A 23,044-nucleotide genomic window follows, 5' to 3' on the forward strand; every position below is an offset into this window, starting at 1 on the left:
TTACATTTCGCACCGAATCTCGAGATGTGCTCATAGATTTTTTAAAACGTGTAATTGTTTATCCTCTGCATCACATGTTAGATTTCCCTGTGAACTACCCGACTGAGAATAAACCTGCAGCCTGACAGTCTGTGCTCAGGATATAAATTATTTTGTGCATTACATCTCAGCTCTGACCCCTTTCAAAGTTACTCGGAAACACTTGTTTTCGGCAGTTTAACAAACAAACAAACAAACAAAAAACTTTAGTATCGATCACTTATGTCCCTCTTTCCCTTTTTTGCATAACGAGACAAAAAAACGCATCTATATCGAGGAAAAAATCGATTATTTTGGCATATTTGAGCTGTTTTCCGCTTTTTGTTCAAAACGTTTAGGTAACAATTCAATCTCGTGGGACCAGAAAGTACACATTTTAAAAAGCACAGAATTTTTTTTACTTTTCTTTCTTTTTTTCGCAAATTGTTCCTTGTGGGAGTTTAGCACTTGATCGCCAAAATTCCTATAACATCTAAAGGCATCAGATGATTCATACATTAAAAATGTTGCCGTATATATTTTGAAATATGGTGCATGGAGGACCAGCTCTACCATGTTAAAAAATAAATAAATAGCACGCGTCGAAAGTTAATGTGTTTGAAATATGATCTCTGTATTGTTTGTTTCCGTTGGTTTTTTTTTTTCTTTAATTTTGCATGAACTACGTATCCCATGATCCTCTGCGATCGTGACGTTTCAGATATTTTCACATGACCGTAAAACAAGCAAATCTCTGGCGAATGCAAAAATCCTACCGTTAAAAATGTTTAAAACATTGCGCTAAGACCGTCACTGAAGGACAGAGGTAGGATGGAAGTTATATTTATTTATATTTATTTTTCGTTAAACCACGTTTTAACGGACTATGTACAAAAATATATGGATATTTTTTTTAACGTTGTTTTCTTTTTCTTTATATATATATATATATATATATATATATATATATATATATATATATATATATATATATATATATATATATATATATATATATATATATATATATATATATTCTTTGTATTAAAGGTGTCACCTCACAATATTTTTGTAAATATTCAAAACCAGTCACAGTTAGGATTTGTTTTTCAGTATCCTGTGCATATTTGACATGCCTTTGTTAGTTAAACATTGCCTTTTTTTTATGAAATAGGAATATTAGCCACTTCAACAGCAACAAAAGTTGCTTAGTAGACGTTTTATAGAAAACCGTCAACTAAGCAACTTTTGCGCAGCATTTTCTCCTCCTCTGGTGATTTTTACTCAAAAACTCAGAATCAGGAAGATTAAAGAGGATATGACTCAACAGGAATTTAGAAAATTTTGTAAATAATGCCAAATAGGAAAGAAAATGCTGTAGAAATGTTAACATTAATTACAAAGAGTAAGAGGATGATAAAATAACTTAGTATAGGGTATGCTTTCAGACCAAAAAAATAAATAAATAAAATTAGGTTTGCTTCATGCATTTATAAATATGCAGGTTCTTTAAATAAACAATAAACAAAGAAAGTTAGTAAGGAAGATTTGATACCTGTTGAGTTAGATTAAACATTTTTCACACAAACCATCAAAGCAAAAACTAAAATATTTTTCCACATTCTTTATTTTTTTCTCATGCCATTATCTTTTAAGGGTGTTGTTATATATATACACCACTATGGCAAGTTTATGATTTGAATCTTTAGGCAAAGGACTTGCTAGTCCTGGCTTTAGAATGATAAAGACTTGAGAAATACGTGGGACTTGGAAAAGTAAAGATTAAGCATCTGTGCAATTAGATTAGAATAATATGAAAAAATAAAACAAATCGAGCCAATCTGTGAGGACTTCAGAATCTTGTAGAACAGTATGGAGCAACAGCATCATGATAAACAAATAGCATGGCAGGCAGAGCAAAAATAAAGCTGTGAAGAAATTTAAAGAAGAGCTCCACTGCTCAAAACTCTGAGCAAATCTACCAAGACATTCATTTTCCTTAAAGCAAAGAGAGAGTTAGTCAAGGAAGCAGACAAAAGCATTTAGTAACTCGTTAGGACCTGCAGGTATCTGGATCTGGGGATCTGTTTTACAGGTCAACTGTAGTCTGCAGTTTGGAAAAATCCACTTAAGAAACACAGCAAACATGTCAAAGAAGCCTTGGGTTCCAATGAAAAACCAAAAAAGATTTTTGGTTTTACCTTAGTTGCCTTGTTAAATCTGCAAGACTCATGTCTGCCTCCTGGTCTCTGCATTTGGGTCCTCAAAAACCACCACCCAACTGTGACAGATACAGAGCAAACCTGAAAGAAAACATGTTTAACCCTCTAAAAAACCTGATATTTGAGTCTAATTACAGGCTAAAATTTCCTGCCAAATGTAGGAAAGGCTTGAAAATGAACACACATTAGCAGTGTCTTTATTAACATGAGCTAGTTTGCAGAGGATGTGAAAAAGTTTCAATCTCCAAATGAAATATCTGAAAACTTTAGTGACTCTTGGGTAGAGAAAATAAAAGCTCCACAAATGTGAGATATAAGTCATTGTATGTTTTGATCATGCAGTGTGTGCCAAAAATAATGAAGTAAGTTGAGTGTCGGACGTTTGGTTTCGGTAATTCAATCAGCTTATCAGCTTATATTACTAAACAAATACGTCTTTAATCTCAGTTTAAAGAAATTTAGGGGTTTCAAAACCTTAACAGTTTTCTGAAGTTTTTTTTTTTAGATTAATAATAAGAACTGAAGACTGCTTCTCCATGTTTCTCACTCTGGGTATTCAGAGTAACTTTGGTATTTTATCTTTAATGCATTCTGTTGCCAAGCCAAAAGTAACTTATAGACTAAAAACAGTATTTTAAAGTCTATTCTCTTAGATATGTGGAGTCAGTGTAATGACTGTAGAACTGGGTGGTGTGCTCCACCATCTTAATTTTAGTGAGGACACAGGCAGCAGCATTCTGGATCAACTGCAGCTGTTTGATAATAATCATTTCTACTAAAGGTGAATGAATTAATTTGTTTTCACAATCATGCTGAGATTTTAATCCATTAAGGTTCAGGTCTGAGTCCATCACTACACCCAGATTAAGTGATGGACTCCTATTGTCACTCGTGCAATATTATACTCTCTTACTGTGCAATAACACATACCAACTACTGTGCAGCCTGTGTAATTTTTTACTTACTTTATAAGGTCAGTACATATCTGCAGTACAAGTGCAATAATCCAAGTCAAATACTGCGTAGTCTTTTCTTAGCTCTCTACTGTGCAGATATTTTTACATCTAAGAGAAACATATTCCAGGACATTACAACTTTTTTCTTTTTTATACTTTTTTATACTATATAGATTCTTTTTATATTACCTGTTGTATTTCTATCTCTAAGGGCATGTTGCTTTAACTCTTTGTAGTCTATATAAGCTACTGGAACCAGAATTTCCCTGAAGGAGTAATCCCAAGGGATAAATAAAGTTGAGTCTTAGTCTAAGATTTAAAGCATGATGGTTTATTGTTGTAATAACTGAACTGTGTTCTCACTCTCTTCCATTCCAAAGAAATATAGTGAAATATACGGAGTTGATACCTTGGAGTTCACCAGTCCTTCCTAACCTGGTATGTCAGATCACTGTGTTTATTTCATAACGTCAAATCTTTGTATTGGAAATGAAATAAATATTTTTTCTAGGAAACAGAATCTGGGGTTACCTAAAATTATGTATTATCAGTTGAAAGGTTTGCAACCTAAATGTTAGCAGTGAAGAGGTCAGACCATGTAAATGATTTATCTGCACAGACAGTCTACACATGTTAGGAGTCAGAGGTCAGACAGATAAACAGTTGTGCTGGGTATCAAAAACAAATATCTTAGGTGATAGTAGAAGAGATTTAAGGTGGATCTTAAAAGGAGGAGGATTTAAAGAGATACAAAAAACTGATGATTTACATAAAAGAAAAATATATTACTAAGCGTAATTTGGGAAAAAGTGAACATGTTTAAATTACTGGATGCATGCATTGATCTAATCTGACCGTCTGCATGTTTTCAATGCCGTTTCATGATTCTAATTGTGCTTTTACAAGACACTTAATCCCGTTTAATGGCACTGACAGCAAAAAACAGGTTAGGAAATACCATTGTGCAGTATTTGACAGTAGATGGCAGTATGCACAGTGAAGTTGTTTTTGAAGCTGCCAGGAAGTAGATGAAATAAGGAGAGAGAGAGAAAAATAGGATTTTCTTGGTAGCTCCAGGGCTAATAACTGGGTACACACTGCTAATATGCTTGTTGTTTCTCACAGTGCTTGAAAATAGTCAGTAAACAGTCTCATGTCTTTCTTTGCGGGCTAGCTGTTTAGTTGTACTTCCTGTTCCTGCTTCTGTGTTTATGTGTGTTAGCTTAGATTGTTGATTCAACAATGGCTCCTGCTGCTGACGGAAAGGTGACAGGTCTGCTGGCAGCCACCTTCACTCCTCTCACTGCGCAAGGGTAAGGATCCTTTAGAAGCTCCTCTAACACTGCAAACCTTTACATCTTTTAGTGATCTATTTGTATAACTGAGTGTGTGTGAGACAGAAAGAGATATGATGATGATATGAGGAGAGTGAGTGTGTATTAGTTAAGACCTGACATGTATAGCCATCATCATTCTATACATTTGGTGTTTCTCTTTCATTTTGTATTCCACCATATGCATGGAACTATATTTTTCCTGTTTTCCCCAAAACAGTGAAGTCAACTTATCAGTGATTGGACCTTATGTTGACTACTTGAAAGAAAAGCAAGGTGTAAAGGGCATATTTGGTAAGTTCAAAATAGGGATTCCTTCTGTTGATCTTCATTATGTCTGATATGTTCCCGCATTATATCAGTATTAATCCTCTCATGCATGAATTATGATAAACCCAGTCAGGATTTTTTTTTTGGTGTTTTCATACATCCCTAGGAATGTAAAACAAGGTTTGAAATGTTTGTTCTATCTTTATTTTATAAAGAAATATTTATCTGTCGCCTCATGTGTACTTTATGCATTTTATACTGTAAAAAATGAATGCACTAACAAAGTAGTTGCATAGATATAATTAGTGTTGCACCGATACCGATACCAGTATTGGACGGGGCCCAGATACTGCCCTAAAATGGTGGTATCGGTATCGGCGAGTACCAACAAATAGAGCACCGATACCATTTTGAGAGCCATAAGTTTCTTCAACTATTGTCACCCACTCCTGGTAGGCAATAAAAAGTTCTACTGGATTCACTTTGTATTAGATTTTTTCCTGCTTCACAAAGGTAGGCAGCAGCTCGACAAAGCCATGATGGCGATTATTTTACATTATTATGGTATCGGTATCGGCCGATACTGCACAGCCAGGTATCGGGTATCGGTATCGGGGCCAAAAAATGGCATCGGCGCAACACTAGATATAATTGTAATTTAGTTTTCAGTAGTAATATGGTATTCTGTTGTAATGGTGCTCCCCTGTAGAAACTGAAATAGCCGAGGTGTTTGGTCTTTTCCCCTGTGTGTCAGCCATCTTGTTTTTTTTTTTTTCATTGCAATGATCAACAAATGGGATTTTTCTTTATGGGATGATGCAATAGCGTCCACTAGATTGGACTCATATGCATAAGTGCCCAAAATTGAAGGCAAATATAAAAAAAATACTTTTAAACAGCTGTGCATTGTAGGGATCACTATGCATGAAAGGGTTAAAGATTCATAGCTGTTTGGTCTATCTAGTTGGTTTAGTATCATTCCGCAACTGAAAGTGTTCAATGTAAAGATGCACAGATATTTAGCTGACAGCTCTTATGTTAATGATTAATAAATATACCATTGACAACTAGGGGTCTTTGAAAGTAGTCAAATCTTCTGAAATGAAACAATAAAACTTGCCTCTTCATTGTAATAAGATATGGTTTCTTATAAAGTTGCTCATAGTTCATCCTTCTCTGTATTTATGATTTATATTTAATTTGCATTGTTCTGAAGATGTTTTTAACCTCTTTTATTTTAACTTTTTGTTTCAATTGAACGTCTAACAACATCCAGTTTTTTTCATATAAGAATATTATAACTTATGTAAAAAAGAAATTATGGTTTTAACCCTTTATTTACTGGATGCATGAGTAGTTCTAGCCAGGGGATAAAGAGGGCCTTAAGCCTGTAAAAATACTCCTTAATAAATTAATAATAAAACCATTTCTTATGATAAAGCACATAACTGATTAAGCTCTAAATGTACCTTTAGTCTTTTACTTTAACAAGGATTTACAAATCAATGATTCAGAAATAAATTGCACTTTCTTTTGTTGATATTTGCCAGCATAGTACAGTCACTGATAGGTCCCTAGGACCAATTTTATTTTTTATTTTTACCATTGCATGGGAGTGCTGATTTAAATATTATTCATTGCACTTTTAGTTCATATGGAAATAGAACCACCAGTAGGTACAGAAATCCTTTTATAATAGCATTTCCAGTGAGCATCAATGTGTTTTGGGCTTGATTTGGAGTTAAATCCATAAATTGTCCTTCCATTAATAAGTTAATGGATGTGAGGCACTATGTGTAAATAAAACATGCTTTGTGTTGCTTTCAGTCAATGGCACCACTGGAGAGAGTATGTCTCTCTCTGTTGCAGAGAGGAAGGTCCTGGCAGAGGAATGGTGTCTGAAAGCAAAGGGAAAGTGAGTGATCTCTAATTTCATTTCAACAATTATACATCCAGTTTTTTGTAGAAGGAGCAATTGATTTCTGAAAACTTGTCTTAACAGAATGGATAGCACCATCGTGCATGTTGGATGCATGAGCCTCAAAGACTCCCAGGATCTGGTGAGTTGTTTTATTGCCTAATGACAGATTATAAAAATGTATGCCCATAGCGTGTGACTCATTCCAATAAAACAGGTGTTGAGCAACACTTATGGAAGTGACTGTACCTTTAGCTGGTAAAAACAACAAGCCAGGAGAAGTGTTTGCTGCCTTGTTTTTTTGTTTGTTTTGGTCGTAAAAGTCCTGTTTTTGTCCCTTTACTTTTAACTACATTTTCCCACTGATTTAAAAACTTCAGCCTTGTAGTTTAGTGTTGTGTATATGCATAATGCCTTTAAAAAGCATATTCCAACAGCAAATCGCTGTTGCTCTCACCTTCACACTTGAGAATTTTTCATTCCCTGTATGCACAAATGGCAAAACCAGACTTTGATATTAAAGCATTACTTATTGGCAGTGGTGGACAAAGTACTCAACAGTAATACTTAAGTGAAAGTATTGATAATTATAGCCAAATCTTACTCAATTGCAAGTAAAGTTTACTCAGTCAAACATGTTCTCATGTATTGAAGTACTCACTTTTGAAAATATTTAAGTATTCAAAACCATATAGATTTAAAAGTACTTAAGTGTTAAAAAAATACTTAGTAATTTTCTAACATCAGTATATTTCTGTAATAGTTTTAGAGTATTTTAAAGAACCTTGTAACTTTCAGAAACCACCTGATGTATTGATGCATAGACCTGCTACAGGTTCTGCACCACCTGTAAAGTACAGAAAATATTTTGATTATTTTTTCTTATATAAAAAACAAACCAATGGGAAAGCATGAGTGTTTCATCCTCCTAACACTTTCACTATAGAATAGAGGTTTAAGATTGAATCTATTACAAAAAAAAAAAAAAAAACTGGTTTGAGAACTTGCCCTACGGAGCAACTTGGCCACATGGCAACAACTAACTGCTTAATAAATTGTATAAACTACAAATAATATCTGACCTGAGTTTCTCTCATTTGTGGACTGTCATTCAAATCTCTAAAACAGTGGTTTCCAAATTCATTCCTAAGTGCCGCTATCATGCATGCTGAAATTGCATTTCAAGAAAGAAAAACAGCAACAGCAGATTAAAAAGCTAAGCTGAGCCAAAAGAAACAAGGAAATCGCAGCTTCTTAGCAATGAAGTGGAGGAGAAAGTCCAATATTTGACTTTGAAATGTAATCGAGGGAGAATTATAAGAACATCTCCCCTCAACCCTCCATAAACAAATGAGTCAATAAAGTAAAGATACTCAAAAATAGCACTTAAGTACAATAATCAAGTAAATGTACTTTGTTACTTTCCACCACTGATTATTTTTAATATAGCTCCTTTTTCTCCTCCTTTTTTCCTTCTCTTCTCCTTTTCAGTGATCATATTTGTTGGTTTTGGTTCTAATGCAGACTTTCTTTAATTGTGACAATGATAGGGATTTTTAATTCAAGCGTTTTGGTCAGTATGCCTCTGGAAGCTCTTCCTAAAAATCCTTTTTCAGTCTATTTGTTAAGTTCTAAACTTCCTAATAAAAGTGGCCTCTGTAAAAACTCACTAAAATCCAGGTATAATCAATATGCAAACCTGCTCTAAAACAACAGCCATGACATATTTTTACAAAAAATGTTGACTGTTTATTTGTGTTAAAAGCTCAGGGCCACTGACTCTATTATAATCACCACAGTACTTTCTCTGGTATCCAATTAAAAGGAAAAACATCTAAACCTTTAGTGGTTTTAAAGTCATAAGGTGTTAGAATATTTGCATTGCTTTAAACTGGTAAACAGGCTGAAACTGAGACTAACTCTGTTTCCTTCACCAGGCTCGTCACGCTGCAGAAATTGGAGCTGATGGGATAGCTGTCATTTCTCCCTCCTTCTTTAAGCCCAAGTCTGCACGTATGTTACGTGTCATTTATTATTATTCCTACCGTTGGATTCTGCCTCCGATTTTCATTTATGTATCAATACTATAAGATTGTCTAAAATGGCCGGTTTCACCTCTTTCAGATGCTTTGAGGAGATTCTTGCAGGAAGTCGCTTTAGCTGCTCCAAATCTCCCCTTCTATTATTACACAATCCCAGCATTCACTGGGGTAAACGGTCAGTGCTTTGATCTTTGCTCCACTGTTAACTGTAATATTTTTTAAGCACAGCAAACGGTCTACATTTATTTTTCTTTCTGTCTTCCTCAGTCCCAGTCAGAGATGTGATAGAAGACATCGAGAAGCTAATTCCAACCTTCAGAGGAGTGAAGTTCAGTGGGAGCGACCTGCTGGACTTCGGCCAGTGTGTCAGCTACAGCCAGCCTCACTGGTCGGTCCTCTACGGTGTGGACGAGGTCAGTCATTCCCCACGTTATCATTTTCTCTGGTGTTGTTCTGCTATCAGGGCCAAAGTAAAATAAAAATTTAAGGTGTTTGAATTATTTGATCACTTTGACTAGATTGATGCTGCCCATCTTGGAGCATTTAGAGCTGTAAGCTCAAACATCTAAAGCTTTCCGCTAGTTGCTGATAGCAGAACAGGTCCAGCTTACTTGTCTCCATAGTTCACCGCTGTTCCTTATTTGGTCGACTTTTGATAAATACAGATCACTGTGGTCTTAACTGCAGTCATGGAGATCTTTCTGCTCAGTTGTCTTCCCATTACAGTTTGCTCCTCGTCAAACTCCTTTAAATATTTCGCCTGAAGTATTCAACCTAACAGATTCAGTTATTTACTTATTTATTTCAGTGCTCTATGGTCATTACTGTTTGGCTGATCAGTGAACACTCATTGACCGCCCCAATTCTTTTTGCAACAAAATCAAAGAGGGACCGGACTGAAATGAAGGATGAATATTGACGGAAAAAACTCATACCAACTGTTAAGTTCAGCATAGGATCTATGATGCTGTGGACCTGTGTTAATGACGTGAACTCTTAAAATAACAGCACTTTGTAAATCAAAACCGGCTGGGTTAAACCAGTCAACTGCAAATTGGTATTTTAACAGGATAAGAATCGAAAACATGGTCAAATTATTACAGAAATGATTGACCGGTCTGATTTATAGAACAGACTATCTTTTCTACTGTCCTCCCAGCTCCTTAACCCTGAAGCCATCCACAGTAATAACATCCTTTTCAAACGGGAGCTAAAATATTTGATCTAAATAAGACAGACACATTTTTTTTTGGAGAACAGCTGTGGCTTTGCTGATGGAGATCTAAGAGAAACAGTCACAACCGATCTTATACCTCAGTGTTATCAGTAGACACTGTGTCACCTTCTCAGTGTCTGATTGGTTGTGTACTTAGCTGGAGTCCAGTCTTATAGTCTGAGTTCTGTGGCTTCTAATCAGCCCGGTTACAGACATTATCAAACCTAGTCCCGTGTCAGCCATTGTATTTATTAAAGCTGCCCAGTATCTTTCCAGTCTAATCATTTCTCTCCTGACTTACATCATTTAACCTTGTGATGCATGCCAATAAAGGTGATTATTCTTATCCTAATAAAAGAGATCTTACTTTATTCTCTGCATCAACTATTTAGATATTTTAGGTGTATTATTAAAATATTAGAACTTATTCATACCTTATAGAATTGTGGTATGATTGGGAAAATGATCTAAAGTTAATGGAGAAACATACACAGCCCTTTGCATCATAATTAAAGATAACTCTTAACACCAGATATAAAATTGCTCCAATCTTTCTAAAACAACCTTTTTATTTGATGTGCTGCAGCAATTGTTAGCAGCACTAGCAATGGGAGCTAATGGAGCTGTTGGCAGGTCAGTGATCTTTTACTTCCATTATCTGTATATCGCTATATTACACTGTAGGTAATTATGTTTATACTTTTCTCCTCCTATAGCACATATAACTATATGGGATGCTATGTCAACCAGCTGATTTCAGCATTTGAGACTGGAGATCTGGTCACTGCCCGAACAATTCAGGTACCCCAGTTTTTCTCTTATTTGTTGTCATAAACTTTGCTGTCTAGTTTCTGCCTTTTTTGTGTAACGTCTGGTCAAATCTCCACCTACAGTTTAAAATCCAGGAGCTTGTTGGTTATGCCATAAAACTGGGTGAGTGATAGCCATGATCTTCAGCTCTAAAATTAGCTTAGACTGAGGAATTTGCCTGTAGCTCATTAGCCTACCTCGGGAGGAAAACTGTTTTTCTGTGTCTCGACAGGTTTTGATATTGGAGTGAACAAGCAGCTGATGATGGAGGTGTCAGGCTTGCCTCTGGGCCCCCCTCGACTCCCGGTGATGCCGTGCCCTCCCAATCACTCTAAGCTCATCATACAGAAATACCACAGTATTTTTGACTAAAGGTTCATGGGTTTAGTTCATTCAGTAAACAGTCGTGCTTTTCTTTGTTCCTGTTGATCATGCTCACAGTACAGTGACGGTTAGGACCAGTTACCAGCTTTTATATTCCAATTACCGCTAATCTGCCACCAGATCTTCACATGTATTTCTGAAGAAAATAAAAAAACATATAAAAGGATAGATATTTCTAATTTGATCTTGACTTTTCCATTTTAACATTGCATTCTATTCTACTCTTTTCTATTCTCTTGTATTCCTTTTAATTTAGAGTACTGGGTCATTTAACTACCTGTGTGAATGATCAGGCTAACTTTTTGGAAGTTTAGAAATGGAAAAGTTTACTTTTCTTCATGTTTTGATCCATATGAGAAAAAAAGGTCAATATTTTTATTTTTTTGTTTGATCTTTAAACCTAAAATTTAAATTCCCCCCAATTGTCTTGAACTTTCATTGTTAAGGACAGCTTATGATCTGATGTTAAAAGGAGAAAAAAAGGCATTCTTACTAAAATAATGATCCAGTGGAGAATAATATGTTGTTTTTGTTGTTTACATTGAGTTTGTGTGTATTGTGCATTAAAAGGGAATTTAACTGAATGATCTGTATTTTAACACTATTCAAAGTCTTTACTAATAAATATTTTGCGATTCATGCCCTTGCCATTTTCTTTATTGCGCTGAATACACAAGCTCAAATTGTTTTCCATTTCTTTTAGGGTCATGAGTGTTTGGTTGTCCGTTGGAGTCTTGTCTGGATTGGGAGGTCAAGGGTCATGTTAGGTCGCTTCATTGCAAGGCTTTGCAGGAAGGTCGAGCTCTATCTATGCACACTGTTGGCATCTTTCTGTGGTTCTGTTGACAGATGCTGCACACAATAATATTTGCAGATCACCCTGGGGCCCTAATCTAAACATTAACAACAGTCAGGACAGACGCTCGCTGTATTAAACTATATTTTATCTTGATAAAATGGTTTTTGGTCTTAGTTTTTTACTAAGACCATATAACGTCACTATAAGGGATATCAGATTATTGTTTAACAACACTGAGATCTGTGTATGCATCCAAGGTCAAGCAAAGGAGAGCTTCTTGTTTGGAAGCCTTGTGCTCTTTGCTGTCTTCAGATCAGTTAAAGAGCTTCTGTTGGTCTTTCTACAGTCAATGACTTTCTGCAAGTTCTGTAGTAGCTAGAATAACCCAGGATCACAGTCAACTCTTCTCCATCTAGCGATTTGGTTCCTAACTAGGAAAACATCAATTTATTTTCATTATTTTCAGGTGTGCCTATGCTCAGACACTCATTTCTAATTATGAGCCTTGGATCATAACACAATGAATAAGATCCCAGATTCAGGCATCTTAAGCAGCTTCCTTTTAGGGTGGCTGGACTATAGGGGCAAGGAGAAGAGCAGCACCACTGCTCCTCCATGTTGAAATTAGTTGCTAAGGGGGATCAGAGTTCTTAGTGTGATGTCCTCAGTACAATCCTCAGAAGAAGTCCGCAGCCTACTGGACGGTTACACTAACGCTTGTGCATCAACACCAGAATACCTTATCAAACCAAACTGGAGACCAAATTAAAGGTTAATTATTACAGTATTTCTCAAAACTGTGATATTTCATTTTGAATGACTATACAAGAGTTTTTAAGTGATAATATGAAGTTAGATTTAGCTGTAGAGTTCATATCTAGCTGTAGATAGTACCAGACCCAACCACAAGAGGTCCCACAAGAGCTACAGATTTACTTAGGTGACATATAATGACTTGCACATTGTTTGTGTGAATCCCTCTCTAAAGAGGACTGCCTAGGGGAAAACAACACAAATCTAGTGCTTATCCTCTTTCAGGCATCTGACAGCAACACTCCTCAGTGAAAGCTGTGTCTGCTCATATATGTTGGAAATGTTATCTTTAATATCGTTTGATGTGATAAATTACAGAGCAGGATTGTCTGAAATGTAATGATATGTCTAGCATAAAGTAAAGGCTGCAGTATTATTTCCTGGACTCTGGCCTGCCAAGCCTTCAGGCTGCACAGATTGGACCAGATGAGAGAAAGACTTTAAACTCTGAAATGAACGTGGCAAGGCAAGGTTATTTAAACAGCACATTTCCATAGCAAGAAAATTCAAGGTTCTATACTTGGAAAAAAACATAATAGGAAAAGTGAATTGCAGTGTTATAATGGTAATAGAAATAATAAATATATCTATTTAAATGAAATAACAATGAATTATAAAAACAACTGGAAAGAATAAAAAATGAAAGAAAAAAAAGGAAGTGGGACTCTAAGCAAATTGGGGTTTTAATCGATTTAATAATAATAATAATAAAAAAAAAAGGATTTCAACCCCTTTACCTGTTTCTGGCAGTTTGTTCCAGATTCATAAGAGGTCTGGTTGGTTGATACACTAACAGGGAGTCTGTAATATATTCTGGTTTGCTTTAGTAAGAACATGAACCACAGATTTCTGGATCAACTGCAGCTGGCTGATTGACTTATTAGGCCGAACCATGAAGACAACATGCCAGTAATCAGTTCTACTGAAGATGAACACATTAATTATTTTTTTCAAAATTCTGCTGAGATTCCCTTAATTTCAGAGATGTTATTTAGGTGATAGTTGGCCAACTTTGTTACTGTCTTGATGTTGCTCTGAAGGTTCAGGTCTGAGTCAATTAATACACCAAGACAAAAGCCTGATTGGTGGTTTCTAGTTATAGGTTAACTAAAGCTGGTTGCTAACTTTCAAATGCTTTCAACAATCATATGTCATTTGAACCAAAAATTAAAATGTCAGTTTTGTTTTGCTTCAGCTGAAAGCATTTTGGCACATCCGTTAATTGATTTCTTCTATGCATTAACTCAGCATTGAAGTGGGTACATAGTCCCCTGGTGACATCATAACATACAGCTCTCTGTCTTCTGCATAGTTGTGATAACATATGCTGTTATTTATTATAATCTGAGGAGCATGTAGATATCGAATAGGAAAAAAATAAACTAATTTAAAATAGGCCAACCTAGTGTTCCTGTTTTATTCAGAAGCAAGCAGTGTGCAGGAAATGTATTTCCAAACTCAGATACAAGCAGCAGAAATGTTATATTTCCATAAGCATAGGATCATATTAGCATAGCCATCATAATTTAACTATCGGAGGTTTAAAGAGCAATGGTCCTAGGATATGAAGTGTAAATATGAAAGAAGACATTAAATGAAGACAAAGGTCACTGTTTTAAAAACTGGTTCTCTTCCTCTGTTGGTTGAAGTGGAAAGATACGTAGGGGACCCTGAACATTACTGTTTATATGTGATTTGTGATCAATGTGGTTCGGGATTAATTTTAACTCTTTATTTTACTATCCTTTATGGTTGTGATTTGTGATTCAATTTCTTCAACAATAAAATCCTGATGTGTTGAGATGGCTATTTAATGAAGAGAATTTTAGCCTTATTTAACAAAAATGTCTGCGGAAAGACAATTATGAATCCTCTATATGTCAAATATGTAATTTATTGTCTCTGTAAATGTTTGTTTGTGTTTGTATTATTTTCTTTAATTTAGTATTTTTGTTGAAAGCCTGTTTAGGCTAGTCACTATGCAACATTAATAATTATCCAGTCATCCAACCATTTGTCCAGCTGTCCTGTCTAATACAACTCTCAGATTTGCTACAGAAACCATAAACATTAATAAAGATCAAGACATTAATTAATTAACATTAAGTAACATATTAATCGTTGACTATGGGAGAAAAGGCCAAAGTTCACCACGGCCAGATGTGCACGTTGGAGCTTTGTGCATTTGCTGACAACAGATCACTAAATTATAATGTCAGTCTATATTATAGAATATTTTTTTTCTATTTTATCATATTTTCACCTCTGAGACAAATTAAACCAGAAGCCTTCCCTCTCAAACATGGTGCAGCTGAAAGCAACAGTATAGCAGGAAAACTATTTAAGTCTATGTGGTAAGCTTCATACGGAAGAGGATTAGGGCCACTGAAAAAAAAAAAGTTAACTGACTTTTTAAATATTATTTCAGTACAATATGAGAAAAAGTTAGAATTCTGAGATTAAAGTCAGAATTCTGATTAAAATAAGTCAGAATTCTGAGAAAGTTCAGAATTCTGAGAAAATAGTTAGACTTCTGAGATTAAAGTCAGAATTCTGAGAAAATTGTCAGAATTCTGAGATTCAAGTCTTTTTCCCATATTAAACTGAAATAAATTTTAAAAATTAACTTTTTTTTCAGTGGCCCTAATCCTCTTCCGTAGCTACGTTTATGCATAAATTTCTTTCTTTTTTATGTTTTTTTTTTTTCCTTTTCCTTTCTAAAATGCATGTTTGCACTACTTTCTAAGAGAGCGCGGAACATTGTAAGCGAATTCAGTTCCGGACCGGACATATTTGACTGTGACAACCAAATCTGCGGCGTTTCCGGCCAGCTCAGCGCGTCTCTCCTGTGTGTTGTCACTTTTTACAGCCCGTCCGCCAGACAATCGCCGCTGCCAACCAGCTGGGACTTTCTCCAGAGCCTTGACTCACAGCCGGACACTTGGCAAAGATGTTGCTACTGACGATGATCGCTCGGCTGGCCGACGGTCTGCCGCTGGCCGCTTCAATGCAGGAGGACGAGCAGGTTCACTTCTCAACCTTTCTACTCAGTCTGATAGAGGTTTTACTTAGGAGATATTGCAGTGACAATGTCAGGTGTATCACAATAGTAGGGGCCCAGCCTCATCCAGATGGGATGATTAAAACCTATCTTTCAGTAGCTGTTGTGTTTAACTGGATTTGATCAGCTGAGTTAGAGCTCCCATCAATAGGCCCACCTACCTAAAACAGCTTACAGTAATGTTTTTTATTTAACATTAGAAAAGTACTTATGAGTGATATATTCACACCCCATCATTATGTTTTTTTTTTGTTTTTTTTTATGGTGGTGTTTTTGTTTACAACTTCACCAAAAAAAAGACTAATTTAAGGCTTGATGAGATTTTGCATAGATTCTGCTTATAGCAATTCAATTCACAACACCTGTCATCTCAAGGCCCTTTACAGTTCACCAGATCATACAATCTATTTGATTCAAAGTTTTCTATCTAAGGAAAACTAGTTGATTGCATCGACTCATTGACTCAAATGCAATCGCTCCACTAAGCATGGTTGTAGCGACAGTGGAGAGTAAAATCTCCCTTTTAACAGGAAGAAACCTCCAGCAGAACCAGGCTCCGTGTGAGCGGCCGACTGGGGTTCAAGGAGACAGAAGCAGAGATACAAAAAGCAACTGTAAATGGCGGCCCCGTCCAGGAAACACACAGCCAGGCAGACGAGCTCCGAGCCAGAGCGGTAGCAGATAGCAAAAAACTTTTATCATAACCCAATTAATTTTGTACGGGCATTTTTTTAATACAGTCATAAATCCTGTGCTTCACAAGTCTGAATTTGTGGGAACAATAATGTATAAGACACTATTGAGTTATCAGAAACAGGAACTTGAATACAAACGGGTATTGTTGCCTTAAAATGACATGTTTTGTTTTTTTAACCGAAAGCAGTTTTTTTCCCCCCTACCTGACACAAAATTATCATCTTCATTTCATTTTAGTCACTAAAGTCCAGATATGAATCTATTAGAATTATGACGTGCTATAACTACAGTGCATTGCAAAGTCGGCGTCATCCACACTTTTTCATCTTTTGGGATCGTATGTGAAATGCCACCTCAAACTGGTGCATAATTATAAAAGTAGGCATAAAACATGTGATTTTAAAGATAATAATATGATAATTCTGCCATGGATTTACATCCAGACCTCTTTAATCTGGTACCAATGAATTTTTGAATGGAAGCCATGAGGAGTCCTGTTCACCTAAGGACATAGGTTACACAGCTGATGATGTGGAAATCAGATTCGACCCAATCCACAGAGTGAAACATGATGATGCCTGCATCATCCTTTTCTTCATCAGACATTTGAACCGTCGGATTGACCTAAATACATCCTTCAAGATCAATCCAGACATAATTTGGCGACGATCGGGTGTATTTTCCCGTTAATAGAAACACTGATATGGGTAAAGAAACTGAATGCGGCACAGGAGAAGCTGTGCTTAGTTTGCTTAGTTCTCAAATAGCTGATTATTTAGAAGAAGAAACAAACTTTCATCCTCTCTAAGGGATAACACGACCAAGTTTCTTATTTGGTGCAGGTTGTTGTATCCAGCAGGCCAGATTGGAGATGTTTTTCCAGAAGAGGCCTTTTTTGATCAATGTTCACCCCTTACCTAAATTTAGTCCATTTGCTAACACATATGTGTAAGTCTTATATAAGGGTGAAACATTCTTTAACACATAGTTAAAACATAAAAAAAATGTTTTTAATGCAATAAAGAAAATATATTTTTTTTCTGATAAAAGTTATATACATACTTTTAGCTATACATACTGCATCCATAATGATGCTTTACCCCTATTAGCCCCCAGAGGTCAGTATTGGCATGTTTATGTTTTATTGGCATCTCTTAAAAACAGTTTCAATGTATCTTAGAGTTAAGGATCAGATCGCAATTAGAAAATGAAGGCTCTTATCAAATCTGTGAATATTTTATGCATCAGAGCAGTGACATCTGCACTAAATGAGGTCCACTGTCACACAATGAGCTGTTTTGCTTTGTGCATAAGCTGATAGAAGTCTAACGTGTTTTTCTTTCACTCTCTTGTGTGCTCTCAAAAGGGAAGCGAGAAGGTTTGTTGTGTTTCTGCTCTGTGCTACATCATCCGTCTTCCTGTGATGCTGCAGTCTTAAAATTGTCATTTGCTGCAATCAGACTCGGCCTATAAGGGCCCGTCGTCACTCTTAGAGATAGCATAACCTTCATTTAAATGCACTCTCTCCAGACAAAGTATAGAACTTAATGAGTGTATGCATTAGAATCTGTGAGCTTTAATGAGTGTATGTTTTTCTCCCACTTTGTTGGATAAGTTGCCATTATCATTTGCTTCTGCCGTCAGCCTGTAAAGGGGCTCATAGAACAAAGCTTTTGTTATCCTCAGTGTTTTATGGTTAGAACGTTTACCAAACTGCGTGATCTAGGTTTTGATTTTTGTTGTTAATCATTCTTTAGGTGGGTCGAGATCTTCAGCAGTATCAAACTCAGGCCAAGCAGCTTTTCAGGAAACTCAACGAGCAGAGTCCCACGCGCTGCACTTTAGAGGCTGGATCTATGGCGTTTCAGTGAGTGTTTGATCAAACGGAAAAAAATGTCAACTGCCAGAGTAAATTGTCTTATTAGAGACTTAACTAGCTAAACTCGATTGCACACTAATATTATGTTTATTTCCCTACTCATTAAATACATTAAAACTCCTTTTTTGGACTTTAAGCCAATTTAACAATTTTAGCTACAAGATTGTTTTTTAATCCTTAAAATCTGTTGGATAAAATAACAAAAAAAGACATTGTTTATAGGGTTTTTTTTTCTAGTCCACTTCCATTGCTCTGTACTTTTGACACAACCTGTGGTTCTCCTTGCAGCTATTATATAGATCAGGGAGTTTGCTACCTTGTGCTGTCTGAAGCAGGCTTTCCCAAGAAGCTAGCTTTTGCTTACCTGGAAGACCTGCAGGCAGAATTTCATGAGCAGCATGGAAAGAAGGTCCCCACAGTATCCCGTCCTTACTCCTTTATTGAGTTTGGTAAGAAACAAAATCCACCTGTGGAGCCTGAAAGTATTCCTGATGGTTTATAAAACAAACTGTTTTTGGCATTGATAACATGTACTGGTCCTTTTCTATACGTACAGCTCTGCTAGGAAGCTTACAAACACTCATCATGGACATAAATGTCTTCTGAATTTTAGGTTTTAAATGTTTATTGGGAATGTTATTTTACTAGGGTAGAATATGGGTACAAATCAACATAATACATTTGAATTTATTGGGAAACCTTCTTGTTCACAAAGGTTTTAAACACAAAGTCTGAAATGTATACATGCACCTAATAATTGGTTAGAGTTGCATTACACTATAATGGGATGAATAGAATCGTTGAGACGTTTCTTAGAGGCCCTTCTCCTCTTGTTGACAGCTCGAAGGTGGCTACAGCTGGGTGATTTAACCAGAAAAAATCCCAAAATGCATCAAAATCTATTTTTAAATATTTAAAAGTGGGCTAACATTCGGGTTTAGGGGCTTTTATTAGAGCAGTGCTACATGTTACACCGATCGGACCTGACAGAACAGATGTCACCAGCATCCTCATGCCTCTGCTTTGCCTTTAAGGTTGCACTATATTTTTCACCTGGAGAGTCGCACACTTTTATTAAGGCCAAACAAACTGCCTTCACTCTTATGAAAGAAAAGGCCCACATTAGTACATAATGCTCCTCTATTATCCTATAAATAACTTGTTGTGGTCGTTTATCTGACTGATATTAATTTGAGATAAAATAGAAACCAAAGTAAAGTTCCTTCTTTGTTACCACAAAATTACTCAATAATCCTAATATAATAATAATAATAATACATTTGATTTAGCAGCACCGTTCTAGACACCCAGGGTCACTTTACAAACAACAAAAATACAAATACAGGGCAAAGAAAAGTATAGACAAAGAGTTATGGATACGGACAAGAACAGTGTATTTACAAATAAGCATTCTGGAACAGGTGGGTTTGAGTGTGGTTCATTCTGCTGGGGTCAGGTTGGCTGGAGTGAGTCCAGAGTTCGGGAGAAGAGCAGCAGAAAGCCCTGATCCCCATGGCGAGAAGCTGAGCTGGGGTTACAGTGAGGAGGATGGAGGAGGAGGATCTGAAGGAGCATGAGGAGGTCTGAAAAATATGGAGGAGCAAGGTTATGGAAGGTTTAAAAGTATTTAGGATTTTAAATTGTATTCTGAATTAATAGGTTTAGTGGTTAGAGCAGTGCACTTGTGCTCTGAGAAGGTTGCAAGTACTCTGTTCGATCCTCAAAGCCTGAATTCTGGCTCCCTGAGCAAGACCCTCAACCCCACACTGCTCCCCGGGCGCCGCACAATGGCAGCCCACCTACTTGTGGCAGTGTAATGACAATAAAAGATGGAATAAATAAAAAAGAATTGAACTGGGAGCCAATGGAGCTGCTGAAAGATGGGGATAATATGATGAAAAGAGGGGTTCTGACGAGTGCTCTTCTGTAGAAGTTGGTGTTTATGGAGGGATTAATGAGGGAGGCCGGACAGAAGAGAGTTGCAATAATGAAGACGGGAGGTGAGCAGGCTGTGGATAAGGATAGAGGCAGCGTGATTGGTCAGGGAGGGAGAAAGGTGGTTAATGTTGGGTAGGTGGAAGTATGCAGACCGGCTAATGTTATTCATGTGTGACTGAAAGGATAAGGAGGAGTGGAGGATGACACCCAGGAGGGGAAGACCAAAGACTTGTCAGTAGGTAGAGGGAAGCTATTGATCTTGAATAGGGTGAATTTGGTGGCAACAAGGAGGAGTTTGGTTTTATCACTGTTTAGTTTTAAGGAGGTTTAAGGTGAGCCAGTAATTTCAACAGTAACGGATAAGGGGGGGGAGTGAGAACATGGATTTGCTGGATAAATAGATCCGGGTGTCATCTGCGTAACAATGAAAATGAATGTTGATTAAAAGCCTCAGTTCAATAATCTCCTGTCTCTGATGAGTGCATGTAAACTTTTGATAGCTATTACCTTCAAAAGGGCTTTGAGACAACTGTTTGCATCTTAATAAGACTATGAAACAAACTTTGGGGCAGAAGTGCATTATAAACTGTAGATACTGTTTGTTCATCATCAAGTTTGTGACTTCATAACATGCAGATTTGGGAAATCTCCACGTCATGCTTACTGCAGTATCTGCTTTCTCAGACACATACATTCAAAAAACCAAGAAGTTGTACATTGACAGCCGAGCAAGAAGGAATCTGGGCAGCATCAACACTGAGCTCCAGGATGTGCAGAGGATCATGGTGGCCAACATAGAGGAGGTCCTGCAGAGGGGCGAGGCTCTCTCTGGTCCGTCTTCTTTTCTTACTGTCATTTAAAAATCAAAAAGTGCTCCTGGTTTGTATTTATATTCTGGCAATCCCTCACCTCCTTCTCCTTATTGTTCCACAGCTTTGGACTCCAAGGCCAGCAACTTGTCAAGCCTGTCGAAAAAGTACAGGAGCGACGCCAAGTACCTGAACACCCGCTCCACTTACGCCAAGCTGGCAGCGGGTGGCGTCTTTTTCATAATGCTCATCGTCTATGTGCGCTTCTGGTGGCTCTGAGTGACGACAGAAGAGGAGGTGGAGGAGAAGAGGAAGGAGGTAGAGAAGTAAAAAAAAAAAACGAACCGCACACAGTCTGGGGACGTAGAGAGAAAGCTTTCCCTTTTGATGAAAAAACAGGATCCCTGAAGACCTTCCAGACATGCTTTACCAACCGCTCTGTATGTCCTCACCTCGTGCGTGCGTGTCTGATCCGAGACACAAGATTTCAGAATGCTTTGTTTTATTATTAACAGTTATACAGTAAAACTCTCGAAGTTGCCCTGAATTTCAGAGGAAATGAGTAAACGTGCGAGTGTGTGTGTGCATGTATGCGAGTATGCAACTGTTTATGAAGGTGATTTGTGGGTAAGTCAAGAGGAAAAAAATAAAGCTTCCTGTGCTGTGAGCTTCTAAAGCTGTTCTGTCCTATAAAAAGGAGTGTGCGGTTTAATTTTCTGTGTCTAATTATACAGATGACAGATGCTAATCAGCTATCTTGAAGCCTGATCACGTTCCTCTGGCCATGCTGGTCATTTCACATATCTATGGGGGGGGTCGTATTCTAAACTCGCAACTATTTAGAAAACAGTTGATTAAAAGTAGGTTAACTTCTGTTTTTTTTTTTTTTAAAGCTTATTAGGGGATGCAGGTGAAAATAAAAGTAACTAAAGAGAATACGCAGCTAAGTTTGACTCAGACCTATTATATTCCTGCAGTTTTCATGCAAATTTATATTTTACACATCTCTAGATATGCACCAATCTTATGAGAAGGGATTGGAACTGAACAATTTTCCCATGATGTGCAAACAGTGAAGGTATTGTAAGATCTGTTGCTTTAAATGCATCAAAAATAAAAACATGCACTACTCATAAACCCATTATATATCCTTTAGATTAAAACGTCCATCCTTATAAAAAAAAAAAAAAAAGCTGCGCTCATTGCTTAAGTTAAGATTAGGATTTTTACTTTTTTTGTTTTTACAAAATGAGTAGATCTCACCTTAAAGAATCGGGAAAGCCTGACCGATGCATCTCTGGGCAGCAGTCTTGATTTTTCCTTTTTGTATTAGTAAACTAATCCACAGAATTGCTGTATTTCTGTTTCTATTTCATCGTTTCCCACTTCTGTTTTAGCCTGACATCTCTTCTTACATTAGGGTCGCTCACCTATTGAAAAGACAGCGTTTTGGAATTTCCTCAATTCTGTGTTTACCAAAACTGAACCGACCACCTCAGTCTCTGTGTTGTAAGTTATTAAATTACAGAAAGCTACGCACTATGTAATCTGTTTCTTACCTTTTTTGCATTTCCTTTTATAGCTAAGAATACGTTTAAACTGAACAGAAACGAAAAGTGATGTTTGAGTTGTTGGAACCTTTGAACCGTAAGAAGAATAAATGCCTAAATAATAAACGACCTAACTTTGCAAAGGCTGTGGCATTGAAGTCATTTCTCTTCGGTGAATTAACATCCAAGATCGGTTTGTAGGTTTTTCAAACTGGTTAAAGTGTCTGTGTTGGGCTGTAAAGAGGTGAGTATGTAAAGCGCATTGTAGCTTTGCTATCAAATAATAAGGTAGTAGAGTGGGAAATGATTGAATATCACTCCCGTGGAAA

The 23,044-nt window shown here is 36.7% G+C and overlaps 2 protein-coding genes across 5 annotated transcripts; both read left to right on the plus strand.

Annotated features, from left to right (window-relative positions):
- Nucleotides 1–707: 707 nt before the first annotated feature.
- npl (N-acetylneuraminate pyruvate lyase (dihydrodipicolinate synthase)) lies at nucleotides 708–11,809 on the plus strand. 3 transcript variants are annotated; one of them, XM_038279039.1, is made up of 13 exons: nucleotides 708–844; nucleotides 3,577–3,634; nucleotides 4,424–4,509; nucleotides 4,751–4,824; nucleotides 6,628–6,715; nucleotides 6,803–6,860; nucleotides 8,656–8,731; nucleotides 8,843–8,935; nucleotides 9,028–9,173; nucleotides 10,563–10,609; nucleotides 10,693–10,777; nucleotides 10,870–10,909; nucleotides 11,019–11,809. In XM_038279039.1, exons 3-13 carry the CDS (start codon nucleotides 4,439–4,441, stop codon nucleotides 11,156–11,158), a joined length of 918 nt encoding a protein of 305 aa, XP_038134967.1. In that variant the 5' UTR covers nucleotides 708–844; nucleotides 3,577–3,634; nucleotides 4,424–4,438; the 3' UTR covers nucleotides 11,159–11,809. The 3 variants fall into 3 exon arrangements, with proteins under 3 accessions (XP_038134967.1, XP_038134964.1, XP_038134966.1); XM_038279036.1 differs by having other exon boundaries at nucleotides 709–844; nucleotides 4,419–4,509; XM_038279038.1 differs by lacking the exons at nucleotides 708–844; nucleotides 3,577–3,634 and having other exon boundaries at nucleotides 4,223–4,509.
- Nucleotides 11,810–15,575: 3,766 nt separating this feature from the next.
- On the plus strand, nucleotides 15,576–21,861 carry sec22bb (SEC22 homolog B, vesicle trafficking protein b). 2 transcript variants are annotated; one of them, XM_038279040.1, is made up of 6 exons: nucleotides 15,576–15,807; nucleotides 17,906–17,917; nucleotides 18,297–18,406; nucleotides 18,707–18,867; nucleotides 21,041–21,187; nucleotides 21,290–21,861. In XM_038279040.1, exons 1-6 carry the CDS (start codon nucleotides 15,733–15,735, stop codon nucleotides 21,442–21,444), a joined length of 660 nt encoding a protein of 219 aa, XP_038134968.1. In that variant the 5' UTR covers nucleotides 15,576–15,732; the 3' UTR covers nucleotides 21,445–21,861. The 2 variants fall into 2 exon arrangements, with proteins under 2 accessions (XP_038134968.1, XP_038134969.1); XM_038279041.1 differs by lacking the exon at nucleotides 17,906–17,917 and having other exon boundaries at nucleotides 15,577–15,807.
- The last annotated feature ends 1,183 nt before the right edge of the window (nucleotides 21,862–23,044 follow it).

This window comes from Cyprinodon tularosa, unplaced genomic scaffold (genome assembly GCF_016077235.1).
Source record: "Cyprinodon tularosa strain WSP-4 unplaced genomic scaffold, ASM1607723v1 ctg147, whole genome shotgun sequence".
NCBI lineage: Eukaryota > Metazoa > Chordata > Actinopteri > Cyprinodontiformes > Cyprinodontidae > Cyprinodon > Cyprinodon tularosa.

Excerpts from the sequence above, each read along its gene's own strand:
- npl (XM_038279039.1), top strand. The coding sequence starts at position 4,439 with ATGGCTCCTGCTGCTGACGGAAAGGTGACAGGTCTGCTGGCAGCCACC. Across the intron at positions 4,510-4,750 it reads ACTCCTCTCACTGCGCAAGG|TGAAGTCAACTTATCAGTGA; the intron begins GTAAGGATCCTT and ends TCCCCAAAACAG. Across the intron at positions 8,732-8,842 it reads CTTTAAGCCCAAGTCTGCAC|ATGCTTTGAGGAGATTCTTG; the intron begins GTATGTTACGTG and ends CACCTCTTTCAG.
- sec22bb (XM_038279040.1), top strand. The coding sequence starts at position 15,733 with ATGTTGCTACTGACGATGATCGCTCGGCTGGCCGACGGTCTGCCGCTG. Across the intron at positions 18,407-18,706 it reads GCTGGATCTATGGCGTTTCA|CTATTATATAGATCAGGGAG; the intron begins GTGAGTGTTTGA and ends TTCTCCTTGCAG. Across the intron at positions 18,868-21,040 it reads TTACTCCTTTATTGAGTTTG|ACACATACATTCAAAAAACC; the intron begins GTAAGAAACAAA and ends CTGCTTTCTCAG.